We start from the raw sequence: 22915 nt of genomic DNA, 5'->3' as shown, positions 1-22915 counted from the left end.
GACTAATCTATAGCTAACTTTTCTAAGTATTAATTTTCATTTCAAACAGGCTTTGTCAAAATATAGCTGAGAAACAAAATCAAAGTAAAGTGTTTATGCAAAGTAATGAGGTGTTGTCAAGTCTGGTATTACTCTTTCATTGTCAGGTACAGCCTTAAATATTACGAATTGCCTATTAAAGTTTTCATCAATCTTCAACACAGAAGCGTCATTACCAGATCTATACATATAATTTGGAGCAGACCATACAGTCACCAACTGTTCTTCGCCAAAATGATATTGGTAACCACTCATTGCCAATTGATGTGCACGACAAATTAAGTCAATTCGATTGTTATGGCAGAATTCATGTGTTGGATTACGTCCAAATAGCCATCCTGCACCACGCTGACTAACAGCCCACCCATCAATGTCTTCGGGATCACTCCATGTAAGGTCAGCCAAAGCGCCAGTGCTGGGAAGTTCGCGTTGACGATCAATAAGTGGAACTTGTTCGATGAGCTTGATCTCGGGTGAAAGACCTCCATGAACACAGAATATCTTGTTGGAAATAATGGCACCGATTGGGAGGAGATCAAAGACTTCATTACACATACGCCAAAGTCCTGCATGTCCATAATTATTTATAAACTCATCATAAAATCCATAAAGCTGATTAACTTGACGACACTCATGATTTCCACGAAGAAGATACACTCTGTCGGGATATAAAAGTTTGTGTGCACCTAAATAAGCAAAAGTTTCAAGAGAAAAATAGCCACGATCAACATAATCGCCAAGAAATAGGTATCGGTTTTGCTCAATACCACCTGATACTTTGAAGAGTTCGAAAAGATCATAAAGTTGTCCATGGATATCGCCGCAAATTGTTATTGGTAAAGACAAAGGATGAATTGTTCCTTCTTGATACAATACTTCTTTTAGTTTAGAAAATAGTGAAATGAGTTGCTCTTCACTGAGATGATTTCCGCTTCGGATGGTTTCAATCCAAACCTCTGGCTCAGACATTTCTGACAAAAATCAATTTTAAAGAAAATACCAATGGCATATCTTTTTCCAAATAAAAATTGATAGAAACCTATTCATCATCCACTTTTTGAATTAAGAACATTACGTAAAAGTGATATATGGAAGACCAGGCACTTCAAAACTACCAAAAAGCACTAGAAGTTGTCGAAATGCACCTTACAAAGTTTATGGAAAGGCCGCTCGAAGAAACTTTGAAAAATCTTTCTCCATTTGAGCAAGCAAAATTTAAAACTATATTGGCATATGCTGGTACAACACTTTCTCTATGTTATTTAAGGTCAAAGGGGGAGGATGTAAAATCACATGCAAATATGAGACATCTTGAGCGTTTAAAAGCGTACATTTCCAAAATTGATAAATATATAGATTTATCATCTGATGTAATTACTTTAAATAATACTACTGTTTGAAAATATATAAAAATTAAATTAAAACATATTTTAAGCTTATTTTGAAGGAAAAATTCGAGGTAGTGAAGGTCTAGAACAACCATTATTTGGTACAGCACTTATTTTAGCAATAAAATGCTGTAATGATGAAATTGCTAAATTATTACTTGATCAAAACACAATTGAAGTTAATGTTAACGATATTTATTTTAATATTTTGAAATTAATTTTAAGAATTTCAAACATCATAATAATATTTGGAATTTATTAAAATTATATTATACGCCACTAATATATGCAGCTTATAATAATAGTATAGATATCATAAAATTATTTCTTCAAAAACAAAAAGTTGATGTTAATGCACAAAATAATTGATCTAATTATTTAGTGTTTATTTCAATTATTTTGCATATCAAAATAATATTTGGAAATTTTTCAAATTATTTCAAACAGCTCTTATGTGTGCAACTCAATTAGGACATATAAATATAGTAAAATTATTGTATAATTATAATGGAATTAAAATTAATACTAAAAATATACGAATATTTTATTTGGAATTCATTGAAATTACATAAAAGTTCAAAACTAAATTTGGTATTTTTTTAAAGTATTTAAAACAGCACTTAATTTAGCAGTGAAAAATGATCAAGATGAAGTTGTTAAATTACTTATCCAACAAAATTGTATGAATCTTAACAGTAGAAATAATATTAATTTTCTTAATTTAAAATTTCTTAAACATTTTTGGAGTTTTTTATGCACATTTTTAACAATTCTAATGATTAAAAGGATATACTGAATTTGTTAAATATCTTCTTGAACAACAAACAATTGATATTAATACCAAAGATATTATTTAATTTATTGATTTAAAGTCAATCAAAAAGTCACTAAGATATAGTTCAACTTTTTCTTGAATATGAAGGAATTATTATAATTGATATTGGTGATATCTAATTAAGAAATTTTTTGTTCCAAAATAATATTTGATGTTTATTTAAATTGTTTAAATCAATTTTTATTTTAGCTTTAATAAATGGTCAAACAGAAATCGTTAAAATAAATATTAAACAAAAAGGAATTTATAGTTTGAACCAAAATATATATTTTAATAATTTGAAATTTCATTCAAATATTTAGAAATTATATATAATGTTTAATGCAGCACTTATTTTAGCATCATTAAATGGTAAAAAATTCACTAATGAACTTGGCTCTTTGGATAAAAAAGAAATTAACTCATTACCTAAAAGCCAAGATGAAAATAATCAAATATTTGATATACCAAAATCCTCCTGGATAACGTTCTCCTTGATTCGATGGCAGTTTTGACAAAACTGGCTGTTTGGGAAATAATAAACGTACTTTATTAATCCCGAAATGAGCAAAAGAGCAAGTAGACACTCTATTGCCAACACTAAGGAGGATAAGGAAAAAATAAGAATGGCTCTAAGTAGGTCTGCTGATTTTAGTTCAGAAAGTGACTCTCAATCAGAAATTAGTGAAACAGACAGCGATGATGAAAAACCTTTTGTTGTTGATGGTGTTTATGCCGATGATTATCATCCACAAAGGAAAAAAAAAAGAGAAGAGAAACCTTCAGGTCCAACTTTAAAAGATTTTCTCCTGAAGAATGCCTCAAAAGAAGTGAAAAAAGAAAACGTCAAGCCAAAACAAAAACCTAAAAAAGAAAGTGAAGACATGGATCTTGGTCTCCAAAATATGCTAGAAGAATTAAATAATAGTGATGAAGAGCAAACCCGTCGAAAATCTAAACATACAAAAAGGCAAATTGTCAAAAAGCCTTCTCTTCCGCCAACCTTTAATAACAATCCATTACCTCCTAATAATAATAATGATCAAGTAATTACCACTCCAAAAATAGAAAAGAAAGAAGTCATATCACCCAAAGAAAATGCGCATCCAGCACCAACAATTCCTGAGAAACCAAGACAAGTTATTTTTGATATTCAACCCATTGAATCTAATCTTGATGATTCTTTTACAGAAGAAATTGCGTCGTCAAATCTTGTCAATCTTGATCTTCCAGACCAAGGTTCCATTGATGTCTTTCTTTTCCATATTCATGAAGAAGGTGGTAAACTATTTCTATTTTGTCGTTATCTTAATGTCGACAATTATATTACTATATGTATCAAAGTCTCCACTCCATTATATTATATCCAATTTCTCCCCATTCCAAACCATGAAGAAGAACTTAAAGAAGAAGTTCAATCATTGTCAAGCAAGCTCAAATGTGGAATTGTTAGTATGGAATATCAATCTAAGAATTATGCATTTGATAATTTATCAATACCGAAACGTACTTCATGGCTTTGTGTTTCATTTACATCCAAACTTCGTCCAAATGAAATTCCATCACAAGGTAATCATTATTCGAATGTACTTGGAATTACTTCAACACTTGCAGAATCATTTATACTTAGAGAACATTTACGAGGTCCGACATGGATAACTATTAATAATCCGAAACAATTCGGTCAAACATCGACAATACCCATGATAACTATACCTAACATTACTTTTATTAAAAGTATTCCATTGGAACAAATTCCACAACATATACCTAATTTTAATTTATGTACTATTTCATTACGTTCATTACATAATGAAAAAACAAATGAAAATGAAATATTTTTAATATCTTTACGTATCCTTTATAAATGGAACATTGAAATATTTCAATCATCAGGTTCTAAACAAATGATAAAAAATATTACTTTTGCAAGTTCATTAGGTAGTACATCATTAAGTCGTCAATATTGTCGAGATGTTATGAATCGAGAAGACATTCAAATATGTACAAATGAACAAGAATTATTATCAAAATTTGTTGAAACTTTAGATAAATATGATATTGATCTAATATCTTCATATGGACTTGTAACTTATGATGGACCACTTTTAATCGAAAGAATGAAAAAGTTTAATATCTCAAATTGGTGGAAACTTGGAAGACTTAAACGAACTAATCCACATGGTTCGAAAGCTAATTTCTTAACAGTAATTTCAGGCCGTGTTCCAATTGATTTACGAATATCTTGTACTGAATTTTTACGAGTGAAAGATACAAATTTCTCGTCGATAGTTAAAGAACATTTAAATGAAGAACGTCAACAAATTGATCATTTCTTAATACGAGAAATGTTATCTGATTATAATTCACTTGACAAAATCATAAAATATAATATCCGTGATACAATATTTGTCTCAAGATTACTTCAAACAATTCAAACATTACCACTTACATTACAAATATCTCAACTAAGTGGTTGTCCATGGGAAAGAGTTTTATTAGGTCAAGCTACACATCGATGTGAAAGTTTATTATTACATGAATTCTTTGAACGTGATTATGTATTACCAGAAAAATTAGAAAACTTAGGACCTTTAAAACGTATCTCGAAGTATAAAGGAGGAATGGTCCTTGAACCTCAACGAGGATTTTATGATACATGTATAGTTGTTTTAGACTTTAATAGTTTATATCCTTCTATTATCCGTGAATTTAATATATGTTTCACTACTGTTAATAGGGAAAATCCGGATGCTAATGCTTCAAGAAAATCAAAAATTAATGGAGTGTTACCTTCGATAATGACCGATTTACTCAACGCAAGAAAACAAATTAAAAATGAAACAGCAAAATTAAAGAAAACACAAGACACAGTTGATAAAAACTCTTCGAAATTCGCCGCTTTAAATCAACAATTATTAAAATTGAGTATTAAAGAAAGAGCAGTAAAAGTTTTGGCGAACTCAATGTATGGTTATCTCGGATATAAGAATTCAAGATTCCAAGCAAAAGAACTTGCTGCACTTATTACAGAAAAAGGTCGTGAAATATTAAACGCAACAAAAACTTCAATCGAAAATAAACAGTTTCAAGTGATTTATGGTGATACTGATTCTGTTATGGTGAACACAAGAACAAAAGATGTCGACGAAGCTAAAAAAATCGCATTGAAATTGTCGGAATTAATATCAAAGAATTATCGATGTTTGGTTTTAGGTGTCGATTTTATATTTGAAAAAATGTTATTAGTACAAAAAAAGAAATACGCAGCTTTCGTACATGAAGAACCTCCAAGGTCTTCACACATAGAAACTAAAGGATTGGATATGGTTAGAAGAGATTGGAGTCCTTTAACAAAAACTTTAAGTGGATTTATCATTCAAGAATTTATGTCATCAAATTCTGAAAATGATGACGTGGTACAAAATATCTTGGATGAGCTCGAGGTTGTTGCAGATATGATGAGAAATGGTGGAAATACTGTCGAAAAAGAAAGTAGAACACATCCAAAAGGAATCGCACTGTCAAAGTTATTCCTATCGAAGACATTGAAAAAGCCAATTGACAAATATCCAGAGAACGATAGCACGCCGCATGTGGTTGTAGCAAGGGAACTCATCAAAAAAGGGAATGTAATTCAACCAAATGAAACAATTAAATACATAATATGTAATTCAGATGATAAAGAAGTCAGTAAGAAGGCAAAATATTATCTTGATGTTCAATCATTTGAAGAAGCTGATGTTAATTGGTATTTAACAAATCAACTTTTACACCCATTATGGAGATTATGTGAACCTTTTGGTGGTATCCAACAAGGACAAATATCACGTGCTTTAGGTATTCAATCATCATTATCATTTAATAATTATCAAAGTGATGACAATTCTTATTCTTCAATTCCAACACTCTTTAAACTTACATTCCATTGTACTCAGTGTGCAGCAGAAATTGAAATTACCCCATTTTTCAATAAATGTATCATTTGCCCAAATTGCAATTTCCACAATAATTGGAAATTTGTTGCTAATCAACTCATTCTACAAGTGCAATCGTTCCTTTCACAAGATCTAAAAATAGGTCAATATAAGTGCGATAATTATATGTGCAATCATAAAACATATCAACTTCCAATTTCCACATTAAATGTTCCACACTTAAACCAATACAGAGATGGACAATCATGTAAAGGTAAAATTATACTTTCCCATGATTTGTCAAGTATATATCAAACAATGAGATATTGGCGATCGATATTTGTAAAGCCAAAAGATGATCAGAACCAGGAACAAATTGAGTTTGAGGAATTCAGAGTATGTATGTATGAATTCTTTGTGAATAAAATTAAGAATCATGGATTCTCAACGGTTTCATTCAATGAAATATTGGGAATAAAATAATATTTATTAATAAAAGTTTCATTTCATTCTTGGATTTTTAAGTTAAACTCTTTCATTGCCACCTGAAATCCTAAAGTTAAATATATATCCTAATATTTTAAAGAATATTCGATTGAATATATCCTAATGTACATTTTTTAAAAAAGTGGCAACAAAAACTCTATCGGAGCGGTTATTGTTGTAATCACAAAAAATCGTTATCATATAAAAGTGACTTTTTGCATTCTTCTTTTAAAAGAAAACATAATAAAATTAATGTTTCGTTTGATTTTCGAAACCCTTTATGCGGTGGCATGAGTAGAGATATTATTTCTATTTTTTTCAGAATTTGTAATAAAATTGAATTTTTTACTTTTAAATGCATTTACAATTCGTTTCATTATAGCTCACACGACTTCGATCACATTAAAATCGGGACTACATCAAGGCGAATTATGTAAAAATCTCTATATTTATATTTGAACGAGCTCTAGTGACATTTTTTCATATGTGTTGTCTGGCATAATCATGTTTTAAAATACAACAAAATTTAAATGTTTTAGCGGTATAATCAATAAAATCAGAACCACGTATTATATCATCAAGCTTGGATTTGAAATGCTCTCAAATCATGACATTGGGACGATGAGCAATTTTAGGTATCATTGTATCAGAGCCATTATCTTATAACTTCTCCTGAGCCTTTTGTTGGATCGAGTTTCAGTTAAACTTGAATCATACACAAATTTTTTCAAATGAATTTATGATTTCAAAAACTAAAAATTGTCATTTTCAATGATCAAAATGATCCATTTAATCAATCTCAAGAAACTAGATTAAGAATTACATATGGCAATAATGTGATTCAATTGAATTATTGCAAGTTTTTTTTTATAAAATTATTGCTTTGTACAAAGTTCATCTGATGATAATATAAATGTCAAAAAAAAGTCTGCCTTTTAAAAGCTTCGAGCTCGAACTTGGTGATCATCAAGGTAAAAAAAAATAAAAAAAAAAAAAATAAAAAACTTCTCTGTTGAGCTAATATGAAAGGAACCTATATACCTCTATATGATAATGTTAACTCTCCAAAATGCAATAGAAGTTAATGTCCTCTAACAAATGTTGAACAAATTCTTTAAAATATTTTTGAGGGCTTTTTACTGATAAAAAAAACGTTGTTGAAAATTTTAAACCGACGTCACACCGCGTATAAATAAAAGTGACAAAAACGGAGTCATGATGGAAAAGGAAGCAATATTTTTGGCGGTTATTAATGATATGTATGAAATTAAAACAGCTTCCAAAGGAACCATGATAAGCCAAGCAATATCTTCGGTGGGCTCTGAAATTGAAAAAGATGTACTTTATTTATTTTCAATTTTACTTCAAATTCCAGTAATTTCAAATAATTCTATCAGAGTACTATCAGAAAGGTATCACTTAAAATTAGGAGAAGTACCAGAAAAGCTACCTGATTATTTTTATAAAAATTTTTTCACATATTTCCAGAAATTAGAAAAAATTGATTCAGATATTTTTTATAAGATTTCTAGTGCAAGTGCAGTATTTCTTCCAACAAAAACTTTTCCTCAATTTGTTTCTATTCTTCTTGATAATCCAATCCAAAATATGGAATCAATTTTTCAAATTGTAGTTTTAAGGGATCCAAATGTAATCGAAGCACTCATAGAGAAATATTCTAGTAATTCTACATCAGAAAAAGTATTAAATTCAATACTTTTATTAAATCAGCACAAATTCAGTGATGAAATCATCCTAAAAATTGCTTTAATGTTTTTCACTGGAAGGGCGTCGATCAAAAGTCCTCTATTTAATACTTTTCTTTATCACATATTATCCGATGAAAACAAAGTACCTAATATTTCCGAACAGAGCAAATTGGAGAAAGTTTTTCTTCGTGTTTTCCCTAATTTTCGGAAAATTTTGCTTGAATCAGTTACTAAAACAATTAATGAATATCCTCTTCCTCATCCAACAGTCGATTTAATTTATAACCGAATGTCATATCCATTAATACAACAAATGTTAATCACGTTGCTCAAAAAAAAGAGCTCAATTCAAACATTTTACACACTATCAAAATTGATGAATTCCAATTTCATGAAAGATTTATATTCATATGTAATATGCCTTAAACTTTGTCAGTATAAACCAAAAAAGAAAAATGTTAAAACAATGGAAAATTCGTTTGCATCAATTACATCTTTATATCATGAAATTAAAATATACAAACAATTGATTTTCCTGTTTTGCAATCGAAGTTATCGAGAATTCGTCTTTAAGATATTCGAAACACTAACAAATTTTTCCGAGACAGCAAATGTTCTTTGTTTATTGTTAAATTGTTTTATGAACAAAAAAGAATTAAATGAAAAAATGTTTTCGTCATTTTCCGTTTCTTCTGTATTAACAGCATTCTATTTGGTCGGCACTTCTAAATTAATGTTATCTGATAATAACAAAAACTTATATAAGCAAATAATAATTTTAATTTTCCCAAATTTGGACTTAGTTAACGTTCAAATAAATTGTAAAATGCCAAAACCGTTAATGGAGGCCGTTAAAAAGTACGATAATAACCCTAAGAAAATAAAATCTTTCTATTCGTCTCTTTTAAAGAAGAATGTTTCCCAAACTCCATTAAACCTCACAAAGAAAATCGACCAAATAATGCTCTTCAAAGAAAACAACAAAATCCCTGGATCTTTAGCATCTAATCACATTTCTAATAACTCAAAAATATCATTAAAACCAAGGTCAAAAAGGAGCCTCACCCTAAAATCAGCATCAACTGAGCTACTTGGATTACTTCCAACAAAGAAACCTGAAATAGTTCCAACATTTGTAATCCTTTCTGGACATGAACTAATACAACATATATCTAAACTTGAAGAGGATGAAAACCCTGAAAAGAACGAAAAGAAAGTAGAAAAGAACCAGATAGAAAAGGATGATCAAAATCAGATTTCAGAAAAAGATGAATCGACTCCACAAGAACAACCAGAGACAGAAGACGTTGAATGCCAAACAGATGACGTGAAAAATGGAGACAAAAAGAAGAAGAAACCGATTCATAAAAGAAGAAGAAGAGCATCGCTCAAAGCTCTAAAGAAGAAACAAAAGAAGTTTTATGACTTTGAGCTTAGCTCTGACTGTGATCGACTCCCTGTTCCAGATTTTTGCGAATTCCAAACATCAGATTCAGATTCTTCCGAATTTCTTGAATTGTTAGATGACGATTCAATTGAGTATTTTGCGAATTTAATAGGTCCAATAAACCAATGATTAAATTGGTTTTAAATGTAAATACTCATAAAAAAAGTGATCGAATAAAAAATTTCTGCAAAAATAAATACTTGATAAATAATAACTTTTAATACGTAATTAAGTTTTGATTCGAATTTTTATGTCATAAAATAATTTTCTATGAAATTGTGAAATCATCTTCTAATTGGCAAAAATATACAATAATTCATAATAAATGTTTCATTGATTAACGTTTTGATCCATAAATCCAAAAGCATTTTTAATAGCTCTGTAAAAATAAAGTTCTTTTCATGACACCGTCACTTTTTTCTCTCAGAAAAAATCTACAGCGAAAATAATGCGTTGTAAAGCAGCGGTTTTTTACAGTGGACTTGATTTAACGGATTCCATTATTCCATTGAACGAAGAGGTACCTCAACCAGGTCAAAGCAAGATAAAAATTGGATGCTTGCCTCCTCTTTACAGATTTTTTTCACTTTCTAAAGAGGAATTTTCAACAATCCCTTGGATAAATAATCACCGACAAATCGAAACATCTTTTTTGATTATTCCACCATCAGCAACGCCAATTCAACAACAGGACGCATGTGATAGTATTAATGAAAGTCAATTATCTGAAATCGAACCAAAAAACGAAAAACGTGCATCACCAAATGGTTTTGCTGAAACATTAAATCAAAAAGAGCCTCTCCAATTTGACTATATTTCTACTCCTGTTGTTGATGTTTCTGCACAAGCAGCGCAAAGATCACTTGCATTTCCTTACACAACACCACATACTAAAATCAAGTTTTTACAGATAAACAATGTTACCTCAGTACCTTCAGATGGAAAACAATTTGTTGACATGTTTATATTTACAGATAAAGTTATTACTGAAACCATTAGAATCAACAGCAAAACCTCTTTTTCTTCTTTTCAACGTAGCTTTGATAATGGCGTCATAATGCCGTATCCATTTGTTGAAAAAGTTTATATCATATTTCTTTTATATAATGAATTTCCAGAAAACCAAAATATTTATGGTGAGCTTGTTCATGTAGGTTTTTCTCCAGTTGAATTAGATAAAGATATCAAGATTAAATGGGTTGATTATAAACCAGGTTCAACCTTAATGCAACATTTTGAATTTCCTGAGAACAACAGCATCCAAATCCAAGTTAGTTCAGAACATGTTGAAGAAATAACAGCTGAGAAAGTTTGTCGTCTTACAGCATTTGATTCATTTTATCCATCACCACTCTTAACGGTCTCCGATATAATGATTGAACACAACCGTTCACTTTTCCCCTCAAAAAGTAAACTTGTCATAACCTCCAGCATCAAACTTCTAAATCAAGATCCAAATATTAAAACACATTCCACCTTTATTACACCTAATCGTAATGAAAAGAGTAACATCGGGTATTCATCTATTACAACATCATTTGAAGAACGTATTACATTACTTGAGCCACTTAATTTTTATTTAGATTTTGCCATTAATGATCGAATTAGTCTTGTTATTGAAGTTAATACATATGACAAAGGTAAATTAAATCCAGTATTAACCATTACATTACCACTTACTAAACAAATTGAAGAACATAATGTTAAAATGGAATCGCGAGGTATTCATGTTAAAGCTACATTTACACGTGGCGATAACATCATTAAACTTACATCTATATATCCCACAGTTATATGTCCACCACCCGAAACTAAACAAGCATTATTAATATCAGGCGATGATGTTAATTTTGATGATCCAATGTATAAATCTGAAGCTCCATATGTTATTCAACGATGTTTAACTAATTCTTCATTAATAGCTGTTGATGTTTCTAAATTATTTGATTTCTTTAAATTCTCTAACATGAGTGAATTACAAGTTTGGATTGAACAATTCTTTACTCCGGAGAAATCATTTACAAAAACATTTATTAACTTTGTAATGGGATCACTTAAAGATATTGTTGATTGGCCACAATTATTCTTCTTAATTATATATAAATCGATGTGTTATGAGAATGAATTTGATCAAGAATTAATTAAAACATTTTTCAAATCGATTGCATTATTTAATTCTAATTCCATATTAAAATCTGCTTCTGATTTTGTACTTCAACTTCGAATGTATTTTGATGAAAAGATTGTACATAATATTTCATATTATTTCATATCACTTTTAGAAACTAATAAGCGATTTTTCGTATATAAATATTTGTTTTCCGATTTACCATTTATCGAATCATTAACATTAACTAATTATTCAGATTTAGGTAAACCTTATTCACCTTATGTACCATTACTTTCATTATTTTATCGAACTGTAACAGATGCATTTATGAAGAATGAAAATGAATTAATTCAATCAGCTGCTTATACAATGACTATTTTAGCATCTACATTAGAACAATATGTTATACCTAATAATGCACATATCATTGCTAGAATTATCTTTCCTTTATTACCATCGATATTTACTTTTTATGATTCATTATCTTCACATATTGAAAAGAAGTTTAGTTTAACTCCAATTTTATTATTCTTCATGAAGAATTGTGACAAGAAACAATTTATATTATATTTTAATATGTTATCGACAGATAATCAAATTGGTTTTATTGAGTTCTTAAGTAATATTTATGATACAACAATGTTATTAGAGTTCTCTAAAGAATCTGTTTATTTCTCTAATAATCAATTAAATTGTAAATATGAATGTAATTGGCGAATTTTACAATTTATATCTTCATTATTAGACTTTGAAACAGATAAAATCGATGTCATTACATCAATATTTTCATTATTATTCCATATATTACATTCTTCTGATCAACCGAATACAATCTTTAAAATATTATTTCAAACACTTTCGAAATTTGTCATTAAATTTTCCAAATTAATATTCTTAGAAAAAAGTACATTAATTATATTAATAGTTAAATCAGTATTACCTATAACACAAATGAAATTACTTGAAGCACGAATGTTTTCAATAGGTTTTATTAAATGGTTAATAAATTTGGAATTAGAATTAAATCCTTCTGGTATACGATGTAAATTAGCGTTAATGATATCAATTTGTAATACATTATTAAAAGAAGATAATTCGGTGTTTATAACATTTTGGGAATATTTACCTAAAACTTTTACTGAAGTTATCACATTATATGAAAAAATTACTAAAGCTACAAATCGAATCCAAAACTTTGAACATAAAATTAATGCACTTTTAATATTATATAAAGAATTTATTAATTTCCCATCAATTCGAGCTTCGATATATACAAAAATTATTACATATAATATACAAAAACAAAATTATTTATCAGGTTTTGTCACGCAATGGCATTTATGTGGATTAATAGCCGATGTATTTAAACTTAAAGGACAAATTGTTGAAGGAGTACCTAAAGAAGGTAGTAAAGCATTTCCATTTATAGTTGATGAACCTATTGTCGATATTTCTACGTATTCGACAGAATCATTTTTAGTTATGGAAAGTGATATTTTTACTGAAGAATCTATGAGCAAATCGATGCAATTAGCTATGGATTATTGTATTCAAGGCAAATTATTTTGGATAATTGGAGATATATCATTATATTTATCGGATTTCTTAGAGAAAAGAAGACAATTTGGTTTACTTCGAGATGTCTTTAAGAAGATTACTAAAGTTTATGGTAATATGCAATCGAATGAAGGTGTACAAATTGAATTTGCACGAATTAAATTTAACACTAAAATTAATACAGAATTTAATGAATCGATTTATGCATTTCCGAAAGGTACATTCACTGACTTAATCACAAACTTCCAAAAGACTTATTCAGCTTCAGGTTTAATTAATATCCAACCAATCGAAACAAGTCGAATAATGCCTGCGACAAATGATAAAACTATTGAACAAGAAATATTACAAGTCGAGACTATGTCTATTGATGAATTAATGAAATTAAACGCAACGACATTTAAACGAGATGTAGTATATATTGCAAAGGATTGGAATGATAAAATGGTTTCAAGATATATCTTCGTGACGGAATCGCCTTTGCCTGGATGTTGTTCATATTCGAAAGTTAAAACAAGTTCAAACGTCGAGATCACACGTGAGAAATATTACATCGAGAAGTTAAACGAATTAAAATGTAACTTGTTGAAGCTTAAAGATAATTATGAAGCGATTATTCCGCCAAAGAAAATGATGTCGCAATGGGGAATGTTTAGTATTGGGATAAGTATCGAACCTTTTATTAATACGTTGAATTTGATATTTAATACAAACGAAGAAAGTTGTCACTACTATTACATAATAGAGAAAATTAACCACGGGAAATTACTCGATGAAACACCAAACGAAATAGTGATGTTGTGCAACGAAATTTGGAACATTTTGATAAACCTGCTCCCAACTGTGGACGTGTTGGTTAAATTAAATTCTTTCGATGAGACTTTAATTAAACAATATCGGGAATTTAAGGAATGTCTCAAAAAATAATGAAATAAGTTCGGCTTTAGTCATTCTAAATAAAAATTAATTTTAAGTCAAACGAATTTTTTTTGTATATTTAATTCGCATTGAAACTTATAATAAAATGATAAATAATTTGGGATCGGTGCGTGTTAGAATTAATGAATTGTTGTTTTTGTTCATATTCTATTTTATCTTTTATTAGCATTGAAACTTGTAATAAAATTACAGAGTCAAGTCTGGAAATATCCAACATATTTGAAACGTTTCATGAAACTCTATATTCTATAATGTTATTCATTAATATAATGTATATGTTTATTACGAAAAGCGCGTATAAAAGTGCGTATGCATTTCACAGTCTCACCTCCTAGACCCGAGAACTGGAAGTATGAGTTCCCTTATTATTTCGATGAGGGTAACAATGATTCTTCTAGTCAAGCAATTTCGCAAGAGATGAATGGGTACTATGAAGTTGAATCAATAGTAAACTTCATGGTGGAGGAAGACTCAAATGGAGTCAGCAATGCACTTTGGTGTGTTTGTTGAAAAAGGAAGAAGGATGAACCAACACCCTTAAACAATTGGGAACCAACAAAACACCTTAGTCATTGTAAGAACGCGGTAGCCTTCTTTATAGTTATGCTTAAAGATGGTAGTTCCAAGGAGTTTTATCCACCTTCTTCGCGTTTGGCTCCTGCACTGAGAGCCGCTGAAGCCGGTAACTTGTTTACTGTGCAACAGTACCAGAGGTAATTTCATACCAATATGTCTACTCTTCTGGGTATGAGACAAAAGTATCTGGACATTCAGCGGAAAGAAGACAATTTGGTGTTCTACCTGAAGGGCATTGATAGTACTTCACGTACTAAAAAAGATGAACAACATGCCCTAAGGGTAGTCATCAAAAGACGCTGAAATAATCTAAGCCACGATTCTCGAGAAAACATTTTCTCGAGAATTTACGAACTAAGGTTCGAATGTCCAGTGGCACATAGATTCATCACCCAGCTCTACTCTCGCGAGCGTCAAATAGAAAGGTTTCCTGCAATTTTCCCTAAGCCACTTTATGATAGTGTTCATCTTAATAAGAATGACACTAAAGAAGAGGATAAATATCCTCCTAAGAAGAAGTACTTAGAGGATATTCATCCGGATACTGAGGAAATTCTTCTAAATGACCCCGTTTCAAAGCCAGTAGCCTAAATGGCACCACGTCCTCGGGAGGACAACGAACCAGGTGTACCAAGAACCAGAACTCCCGATGAGATCGTGTATGCCAAGAAACACCCTAACCTAAAGGTGGTTGAGCCTAGGACAAGACCTCCAGTTTCACGAATAAGTTCTAAAAGGCCACAAGATCCACCAGGAAATCATTAAATAAGTAAAAAATGACTTACTCCAATATTTTTTTATTAATAATAATTTTCATTTTAAGTGTTTTCTTCTTGAGTTTGTTGAGTTAATGTATTAGCGTATTGTTGCAATATATTTAATTTAATTTATTTAAGTAACCATTATATTTATTTAAATCATTATTAAATATTTGATTTAACAATTCCATTTTAGATATTTGATAAGCTTGATCTAATTGTTCAGGTGTTATATTTTGTAAAGATTTCTTTATAGTAGGATGATATTTTTCATCTATAAATTTATAAATTTGTTTTCTTAATAAATTATGATATTTATTATACACAGTTACAGTTAATGTTATTACATTTTTATTTTTTACAATAGAAAACGAAGGTTTAATATTAATAGCAGTAAAATCACAATCTTTAAATTCTTGTGCAAAGCATGTATAAATAGCTTCCATTAATAATAATGAAGTGATTTTATAAAATTATTTTATTTTATGGAAAACGATATTAATATTGATGCCTTAGATAATATGATTGATTATTGTTTATATAAAAATAAACCTAAATTAAATGAAGAATTAATAAGTGAAATTCATCCAGAAGTGAATGTACCTTATAATTCTTTAAATATAGCAGTAGGTAGACAAAGAAGTGGGAAAACTCAATGTATAATTAGAGAAATTATTAAAATTAGTAATATTAGTCCTAGAACTCATTTATTAATTTATATTAATAAAAATGGATTAGAAAATGATCCTACATTTGAATCATTAAAACCTTTAATTAAAATCCCAATTTTATATGTAGCTGAAAATCAAGCAGAAGAAATAGTTAAAGATATATTAAAATGGAAACAATTTTATAATGAAATTAAAAATAATCATTGGGAAAATAAAATAGTAGATAATAAAATATCTGAATTATTTGAAAAATTATATATTAATAATTTTAATAATTTAACTTTACATACTATAATATTTTTTGAAGATTGTGCTAATAGTCCTTTATTTAAAAAACCTACTAATTATTTTAATCAATTATTTACTAAATTATCTCATATTCAATGTTCTGTATTTTTCGCTGTACAATTTTGGAAATCTTTACCTGCTGAAGTTAAAGCTTATGTAAGTACTATATTTATATTTCCTAATTTCTCTAAACAACAATTAAGATATATGATTGAACAAATACCATTGTCTTATACTAAAGATCAAATTTATTCAGTTTATCAAAAACTGTCAGGACATCAAAAAATGATCGTCGACGTGAATAATCAAAAAATAAAAATTGAATAAATAATTTTTTTATGAAATCATTTTTTTTAATGCAACAAGATGTGATATATGGAACGCGTAGACCACGAGGACCTGATGGTTCACGTTTATATCCATCACGTGTTAAACCAGAACCTCCAAAAAAATATATTACACCAGGTGATGCTAAATATATTTTTGATGATGATTTAAGTCATTATAAATATACTGGTTCTGAGGGAACATTAATTGATGAGAATATAAAAGCTTTAGCACATCTTATTCTTGATTTAAAGAAAGATGTTAGAAAAGTTAGAGATGCACAAACATATGGAGGTGCTTTGGAATATGTTAACAAACATAATGATGGTAAAGATCCAAAATATCATTGGTCAGTAAAAAAAAATATGTTAATGCTGATGGAATTCCAGATATTATTATAAGAGATCAACATAAAAGAGCTAAATTCGTTAATGGATGGACAGTCAAAAAACAAGATTATTACCAAACAGCATATACGGAATATTTACAATATAATTACGGTAATCCTGCACAAAGAAGACGACATGTAGCAGATGGAAATAAGATTAAATCTTTCAATGAATGGTTAAATAGTGAAGTAAGAGAAGTAAGTTATCCAAAACCATTTGATGATCCAATTGTTACATATAATTCTGCATATGATGACTTTAGGGCAGCAGTTAAAACGGCTAATGATAACTTTTATAGATATACTGGTGTTATGAATATATATAAATTACATAGTACTCCAAGAAGAAGGTCAGCAAATGCAGTATTTACAAGTTTACTTGTTAAAGATGCATATAACACTTTCGTTAATCGTTATTAGATAATAGTGAATATCAAGGAAGAATTAAGGCTTATTGTCCAATACTTCAATTATCTTCTGCATTATTCAAAATAATGGTTATCCCTAAAGTAGAAGAACTATTAAAAGAACGTAATATTCCAAATATTGAGGCAGGTAAATAATATAAAATGCCAGAGTCAGGGGAAAGTTATTATTCAACTGCTTGTAAAAAAGTTGTTACTGATTTGTTAGATGATCCTAATCATGAACAAATAATGTTAGATGCAGTCAAAAATTATGTAGTAGAAATAATTGGTACACCTAATGGACTAGCAGATGAGTAAGTTATTAAACAAAAATTTTTAAAATCATTATTTTTTATGATTAAAATTAGTGATTTCTCACCCCATGTAGGGAAGAATAATACTGAACATAATAGTTCTAGTGCTAATTGTAAAGTTATAATTAATAATAACAATAGTGAAACACCAGCACAGTATCCTGAAGTTAATGAAGAAACACCAAAAATAATTACAAGAGAAACTGAACTTAATATTGATAATGCAAGTGCTAAATATAAACATATAGCTTTAACATTAAGTGCGATTTTAAAAACAAATAATATGAAATTAATAGCAAATTTAATTGATAATAGTGGAAAAATTATTATTAATGCTAATGATTTAATACAAGCTATAAGTTTAATTTTAGAAATTGATTTTAATCAAGTTAGATTAAGTTATGAAGATCCTGAACCTGGATGTTTAAAACATGTAAATCTAATTAAAAAAGTTAACTCAATTAAGATTAATGGATATGATTTTAGTTCTCAATATAATAAAGAATATAACACATTAATGGATGAATTTAATATTTCATTAGAAAAAGTATTTATTTATTAATAAAACATCATTGGATCTTTTTCTTTTGAAGGTATAATAATTGCATTTGGAACTGGATTTAATAAATATCTTGGTACTGACATTTTTATACCTTTTTCATTATAGATATCATATTTACCTATTTCGAAATTATCTACTATAAAAATATCTGGTAATATTTTTGATCTCTTTTTTGATTGATTTGTGTTATAAACTGTTACTGTTGTACCAGGAGGTAAATTAAATCCTTCTTGATTTATAATTTTATCATTTAATTTATGTAACTCTAAACCAAAAGATTTTTGTTTTATTTTAGCTTCATATGGTGATATTTTTTTATGATTTAATTTAGATAATGTTTTATGATAAGTATAATTATAATTATGTATAATTTTATTCATATCATGAGGTTGAATATACTCTAAACCCACATTATCAGCCATATCTCTAATAGTTCTACAAATTCTATTAATTATAGCTAAAGATGAATGTATAGGATAAGATTTATTTTTAATTATTATTTTTTTAACATAAATTATTTTAGTACCAATTAAATGATTTGAAATATATTGTAAAGGTTTTGATAAAAATGATTTTTCTGAATCACAATGAATAATTTTAGGATTAAATAAACCTGTACCATAAAGTTCAAATAAAGCTTTAGCTACACTTTCGATTGATTTTTTACTATGTTTATCGTTTATTTTAATATTAGTAAAAGTACCAAATAAATATCTAGTTTGTACTTCTACAGCTAATAAATAACAATAATCATAATTAAATTCATCACTATGTGAAAAAAATAAATCCATTTGATATTCTCCATTACCTCCAATATATTTTAATTGATATTTTTTATTTAATTTGAAAGGAAAATAATTTATATTCGGTTTTATTTTACCTATATTTGTATAATCAATACTATAAGGTATATTTAATTTTTTAAATAAATATTTATTTTTATTTAAAGTTTTAAAACCTGTATTAATATTTTGGTTATCTTCATAAATATTGTAAAATTCATTTGGAGTTACATATCTAAAATGATAAAAATAATATGAAAGATATAATGAATAAGCATAATCTAATGGAATATTTTCTGTTATATTTGAGTTAGTTAATTTTGTAATTAAGAAATTATTAAATTCTTGTATAGTTTTAGGTTTCCCATTTTTAAAATCATTTTCTACTTCTTTTGCAAATATTTTATGAAGTAATATTCTTATAAATGTATATTGTAGAATAATAGATTTATAATAGTTATAATATCCATTTAATGTATATAAACCTATATGTCCATCAATATAATCTATATCATATTTTTTAATTATATCATTATTTAATTTCTTAAATTCATCAAAATCTGATTCTATACCACTTTTTTTCAAAAAAATTTAATGAATGACCGTTAATTTTAAAATTCGTTTTCAAGACCTCAATTTATTAATAAAAAAGTTTATATAAAACATTTTTATTAAATGCTATTTGAACAACTTGTTGAAGAAATCAGAGTTCAAAAACGAAATTCAATTAGACCAAATTCTTTAAACACATACAATAGTCATATTAAAACGTATGAAAAAAAATTCAAAGAAATTGAATAAGCACCTGAACCATTTCCTATTACAGATGCAAAAATGAGGGCATTCTTATGTTATATTAAAAATATTCAAGAAAAAAGGCAACTTTATATACAATTAAATTATATGTTGTCTCATTTTCACATTATTTTCGTATAAATGATCAAAATGATTCGACAAAAAATGCCAAATTTAAAGAATTTTGAAAATCAATTTAATTAAGTTCAACTTTAAATCCCCCTCATAAAAAAAAAGGGGTATCCAAAGAAATAATGTTCAAAATTGTCAATAAAATTGATTTGACAAAATACTATAATTTACGATTTATGACTGCTATAAGTTTGATGTATTATGAATTTTTAAGAATTTCTGAACTTACAAATTTATAATACAATGATATTCCAATCGAAGAAAATGGAATTACTTTAAATATTCGAATTTCAAAAAATGATCCATTTGGAAAAGGATGTATTTGTTATATTCAAAATTCGAATACACCTTATTCTCCTTATATTTTATTAAATAGACTTGTACAATTTCCCAATTTTAAATCATAAACATATCCATACAAATATAATATATTCAATTTTGATTCTAAATTAAAAATTCTTCTTGATTTAATTGGTATTAAAGATACTCAAAATTATTCTTCTCATAGTCTTAGAAGAGAAGGAACTACTGAAGCTGCGAGAGCAGGAATTCAAGATAATGTAATAAAACAACATGGTAGATAAAAATCTACAATTTTTATGTTATGCACCTCAATCGAAGAAAAAAGGGGGTGGGAAAATTACACCGATTTCATTTAAGTAAACAATTAATTTCAATTTTCATTAAAAAATATGTTTTCTTGAGACGTCTTGAGTATAATAAATGATTTAAAATTAACGGTTATTTATTGAATTTTTTTACTGAAAAAAAGTGGTATAGAATTGATAGTTTTATCGTATCAACCGCCGCTCCGCGGCAATTATATAATAAAACTTCTAATTTTGTATTAATTCGGGTTTTTCTTAAAAAATTTTTAATATATTTATTTATAATGATTTGATAATATGCTATCATAGTTATATATTGAATTTCATATGTTGGTGATATTGGAATTCCATTTCTAACAGAATTTGTTGCTTCATCCATTAGTTTTAAAAAATTATTTAATGATAAATCAAATTTCAGAATACGAAAAATCACTCTTAAATTTTGCATTAAAAATTCGTAAAAAGAAGGCTCTTTAGCAGGTCCTTCATCATTAAATAAGGCTAATCGTCGTACTTCATCTATCGATGATTTATGGATGAAAGGTTCTTTTTTGGTTCACGTTCTTCCATTCTAAAAAAAATAAAAATGAAATAAAATATTTTTTTTATTCTTTAAATATACTCAATAAATGTTCATCTATTTTACCTGTTACTTTACCAACTATTGAATTTAATATTTTAGTAGTTATTACTAAATCATCTGATAATTTATTACCATCAAATAATACTACATCACCAATTTCATAATCTGCAGTATTATTTACTCTAAAATAAAAATCTCCATGTGTAGCAAAATCAATAGTATCTTGTAAAATTTTCATTTCTCTTCTAATAACATCACCTATTGAAGCTTTATATCCAGTTTCATGTCTAGCTACACAAATATCTAAATATTCTTCATAAGTACCTGTAGTTTTAACTGATGGAATACAATCAGTTGATGAAGTATTTGTGATATATATACCTTCATTGGTTAAAGCATAAACATTACCTGTTAAAAATACTGGTGAACCGATATGAAATCGTGTTAGATCTTCTGTAACAGGAGCATTATGAATTATAATCGTATTTAATTGCCTAAGACCTCCATCTCCTTCATTTGTACTAAATGTAGTTGCAATGAAATATGATGAAGCACTTATATCACTATAAGTATTATCACTTCGTTTTTTCTGTGTTACTGAATCAAAACATAATCTTCCATATTTTGGGTTATCTATAGGGTTATTTGTATAAATTCTCCATTATAATTTATATGTATTTAATCTATTACAATCAAATACACCTTTTTCTTGAATAAAACTGAAATCATATATCCCTTGATTTGGTTTTATTACTAAATTATCATTAGAAGCTTGTATTCTCCAAGTATAATCAGCATCATACCCATTTTTATAATGCATATCTATATAAGGACCTGTTTCTAAAACACCATCGTTTTTAATAACTGCAATTGAGGGTAAACTAATATCTACATTCGAATATGATGGAGATGAATTGAACGCAAAACCATTAATTGTCGTGCATGTGATATTTTCTATATTTGTTGCTGTAGGAAGATCTGTTAAATCATTATAACTATGTGTATGATTTATTGCAGCATATTTTGTATCATGATTATGATCTTTTAAAGCATACTCAGTATGTGTATGTTCTGATGGTGGAAATTTTTCACGTTTATTAGTTAAATCATTATAACTATGAGTATGTTCTGCAGGTGGAAATGACTGTGGTTTATCATTTAAATCATTATAACTATGAGTATGATCTGTTGAAGCATAGTTTGCATGCTCATGATTTTTTTTAGCATAAATCTCATCATGATTATGATCATTTAAAGATATTTTAGTCGTATCTACATTATTTATAGTCGCACATTGAATATTACCATTACTTCCAAA

The 22915-nt window shown here is 27.9% G+C and overlaps 6 protein-coding genes across 6 annotated transcripts; 5 read left to right on the top strand and 1 right to left on the bottom strand.

Moving 5' to 3' along the window:
* Positions 1–93: 93 nt before the first annotated feature.
* On the bottom strand, positions 94–1008 carry GO595_000831 (Serine/threonine-protein phosphatase ppe1; the record flags this gene model as incomplete). The annotated part of the gene is made up of 1 exon (XM_067921880.1): positions 94–1008. One exon carries the CDS (start codon positions 1006–1008, stop codon positions 94–96), a length of 915 nt encoding a protein of 304 aa, XP_067779015.1.
* A 1796-nt stretch (positions 1009–2804) lies between these two features.
* On the top strand, positions 2805–7117 carry GO595_000830 (DNA polymerase alpha catalytic subunit; the record flags this gene model as incomplete). The annotated part of the gene is made up of 2 exons (XM_067921869.1): positions 2805–6287; positions 7115–7117. The coding sequence occupies 2 exons, from the start codon at positions 2805–2807 to the stop codon at positions 7115–7117; spliced, it is 3486 nt and encodes a 1161-aa protein (XP_067779014.1).
* Positions 7118–9314: 2197 nt separating this feature from the next.
* On the top strand, positions 9315–9929 carry GO595_000829 (uncharacterized protein; the record flags this gene model as incomplete). The annotated part of the gene is made up of 1 exon (XM_067921858.1): positions 9315–9929. One exon carries the CDS (start codon positions 9315–9317, stop codon positions 9927–9929), a length of 615 nt encoding a protein of 204 aa, XP_067779013.1.
* A 319-nt stretch (positions 9930–10248) lies between these two features.
* Positions 10249–14394, top strand: GO595_000828 (uncharacterized protein; the record flags this gene model as incomplete). Its single annotated transcript, XM_067921847.1, has 2 exons — positions 10249–11698; positions 13316–14394. 2 exons carry the CDS (start codon positions 10249–10251, stop codon positions 14392–14394), a joined length of 2529 nt encoding a protein of 842 aa, XP_067779012.1.
* Positions 14395–15009: 615 nt separating this feature from the next.
* Positions 15010–15573, top strand: GO595_000827 (uncharacterized protein; the record flags this gene model as incomplete). Its single annotated transcript, XM_067921835.1, has 2 exons — positions 15010–15119; positions 15342–15573. The coding sequence occupies 2 exons, from the start codon at positions 15010–15012 to the stop codon at positions 15571–15573; spliced, it is 342 nt and encodes a 113-aa protein (XP_067779011.1).
* A 1482-nt stretch (positions 15574–17055) lies between these two features.
* GO595_000826 (uncharacterized protein) lies at positions 17056–17427 on the top strand (the record flags this gene model as incomplete). Its single annotated transcript, XM_067921824.1, has 1 exon — positions 17056–17427. The coding sequence occupies one exon, from the start codon at positions 17056–17058 to the stop codon at positions 17425–17427; it is 372 nt and encodes a 123-aa protein (XP_067779010.1).
* Between the last annotated feature and the right edge of the window lie 5488 nt (positions 17428–22915).

Source organism: Histomonas meleagridis (genome assembly GCF_020186115.1).
Source record: "Histomonas meleagridis strain 2922-C6/04-10x chromosome Unknown contig_113, whole genome shotgun sequence".
Classification (NCBI taxonomy): domain Eukaryota; phylum Parabasalia; order Tritrichomonadida; family Dientamoebidae; genus Histomonas; species Histomonas meleagridis.
Note: the sequence above shows the minus strand (reverse complement) of the source record. Positions and strands in the feature narration are given on the sequence as shown.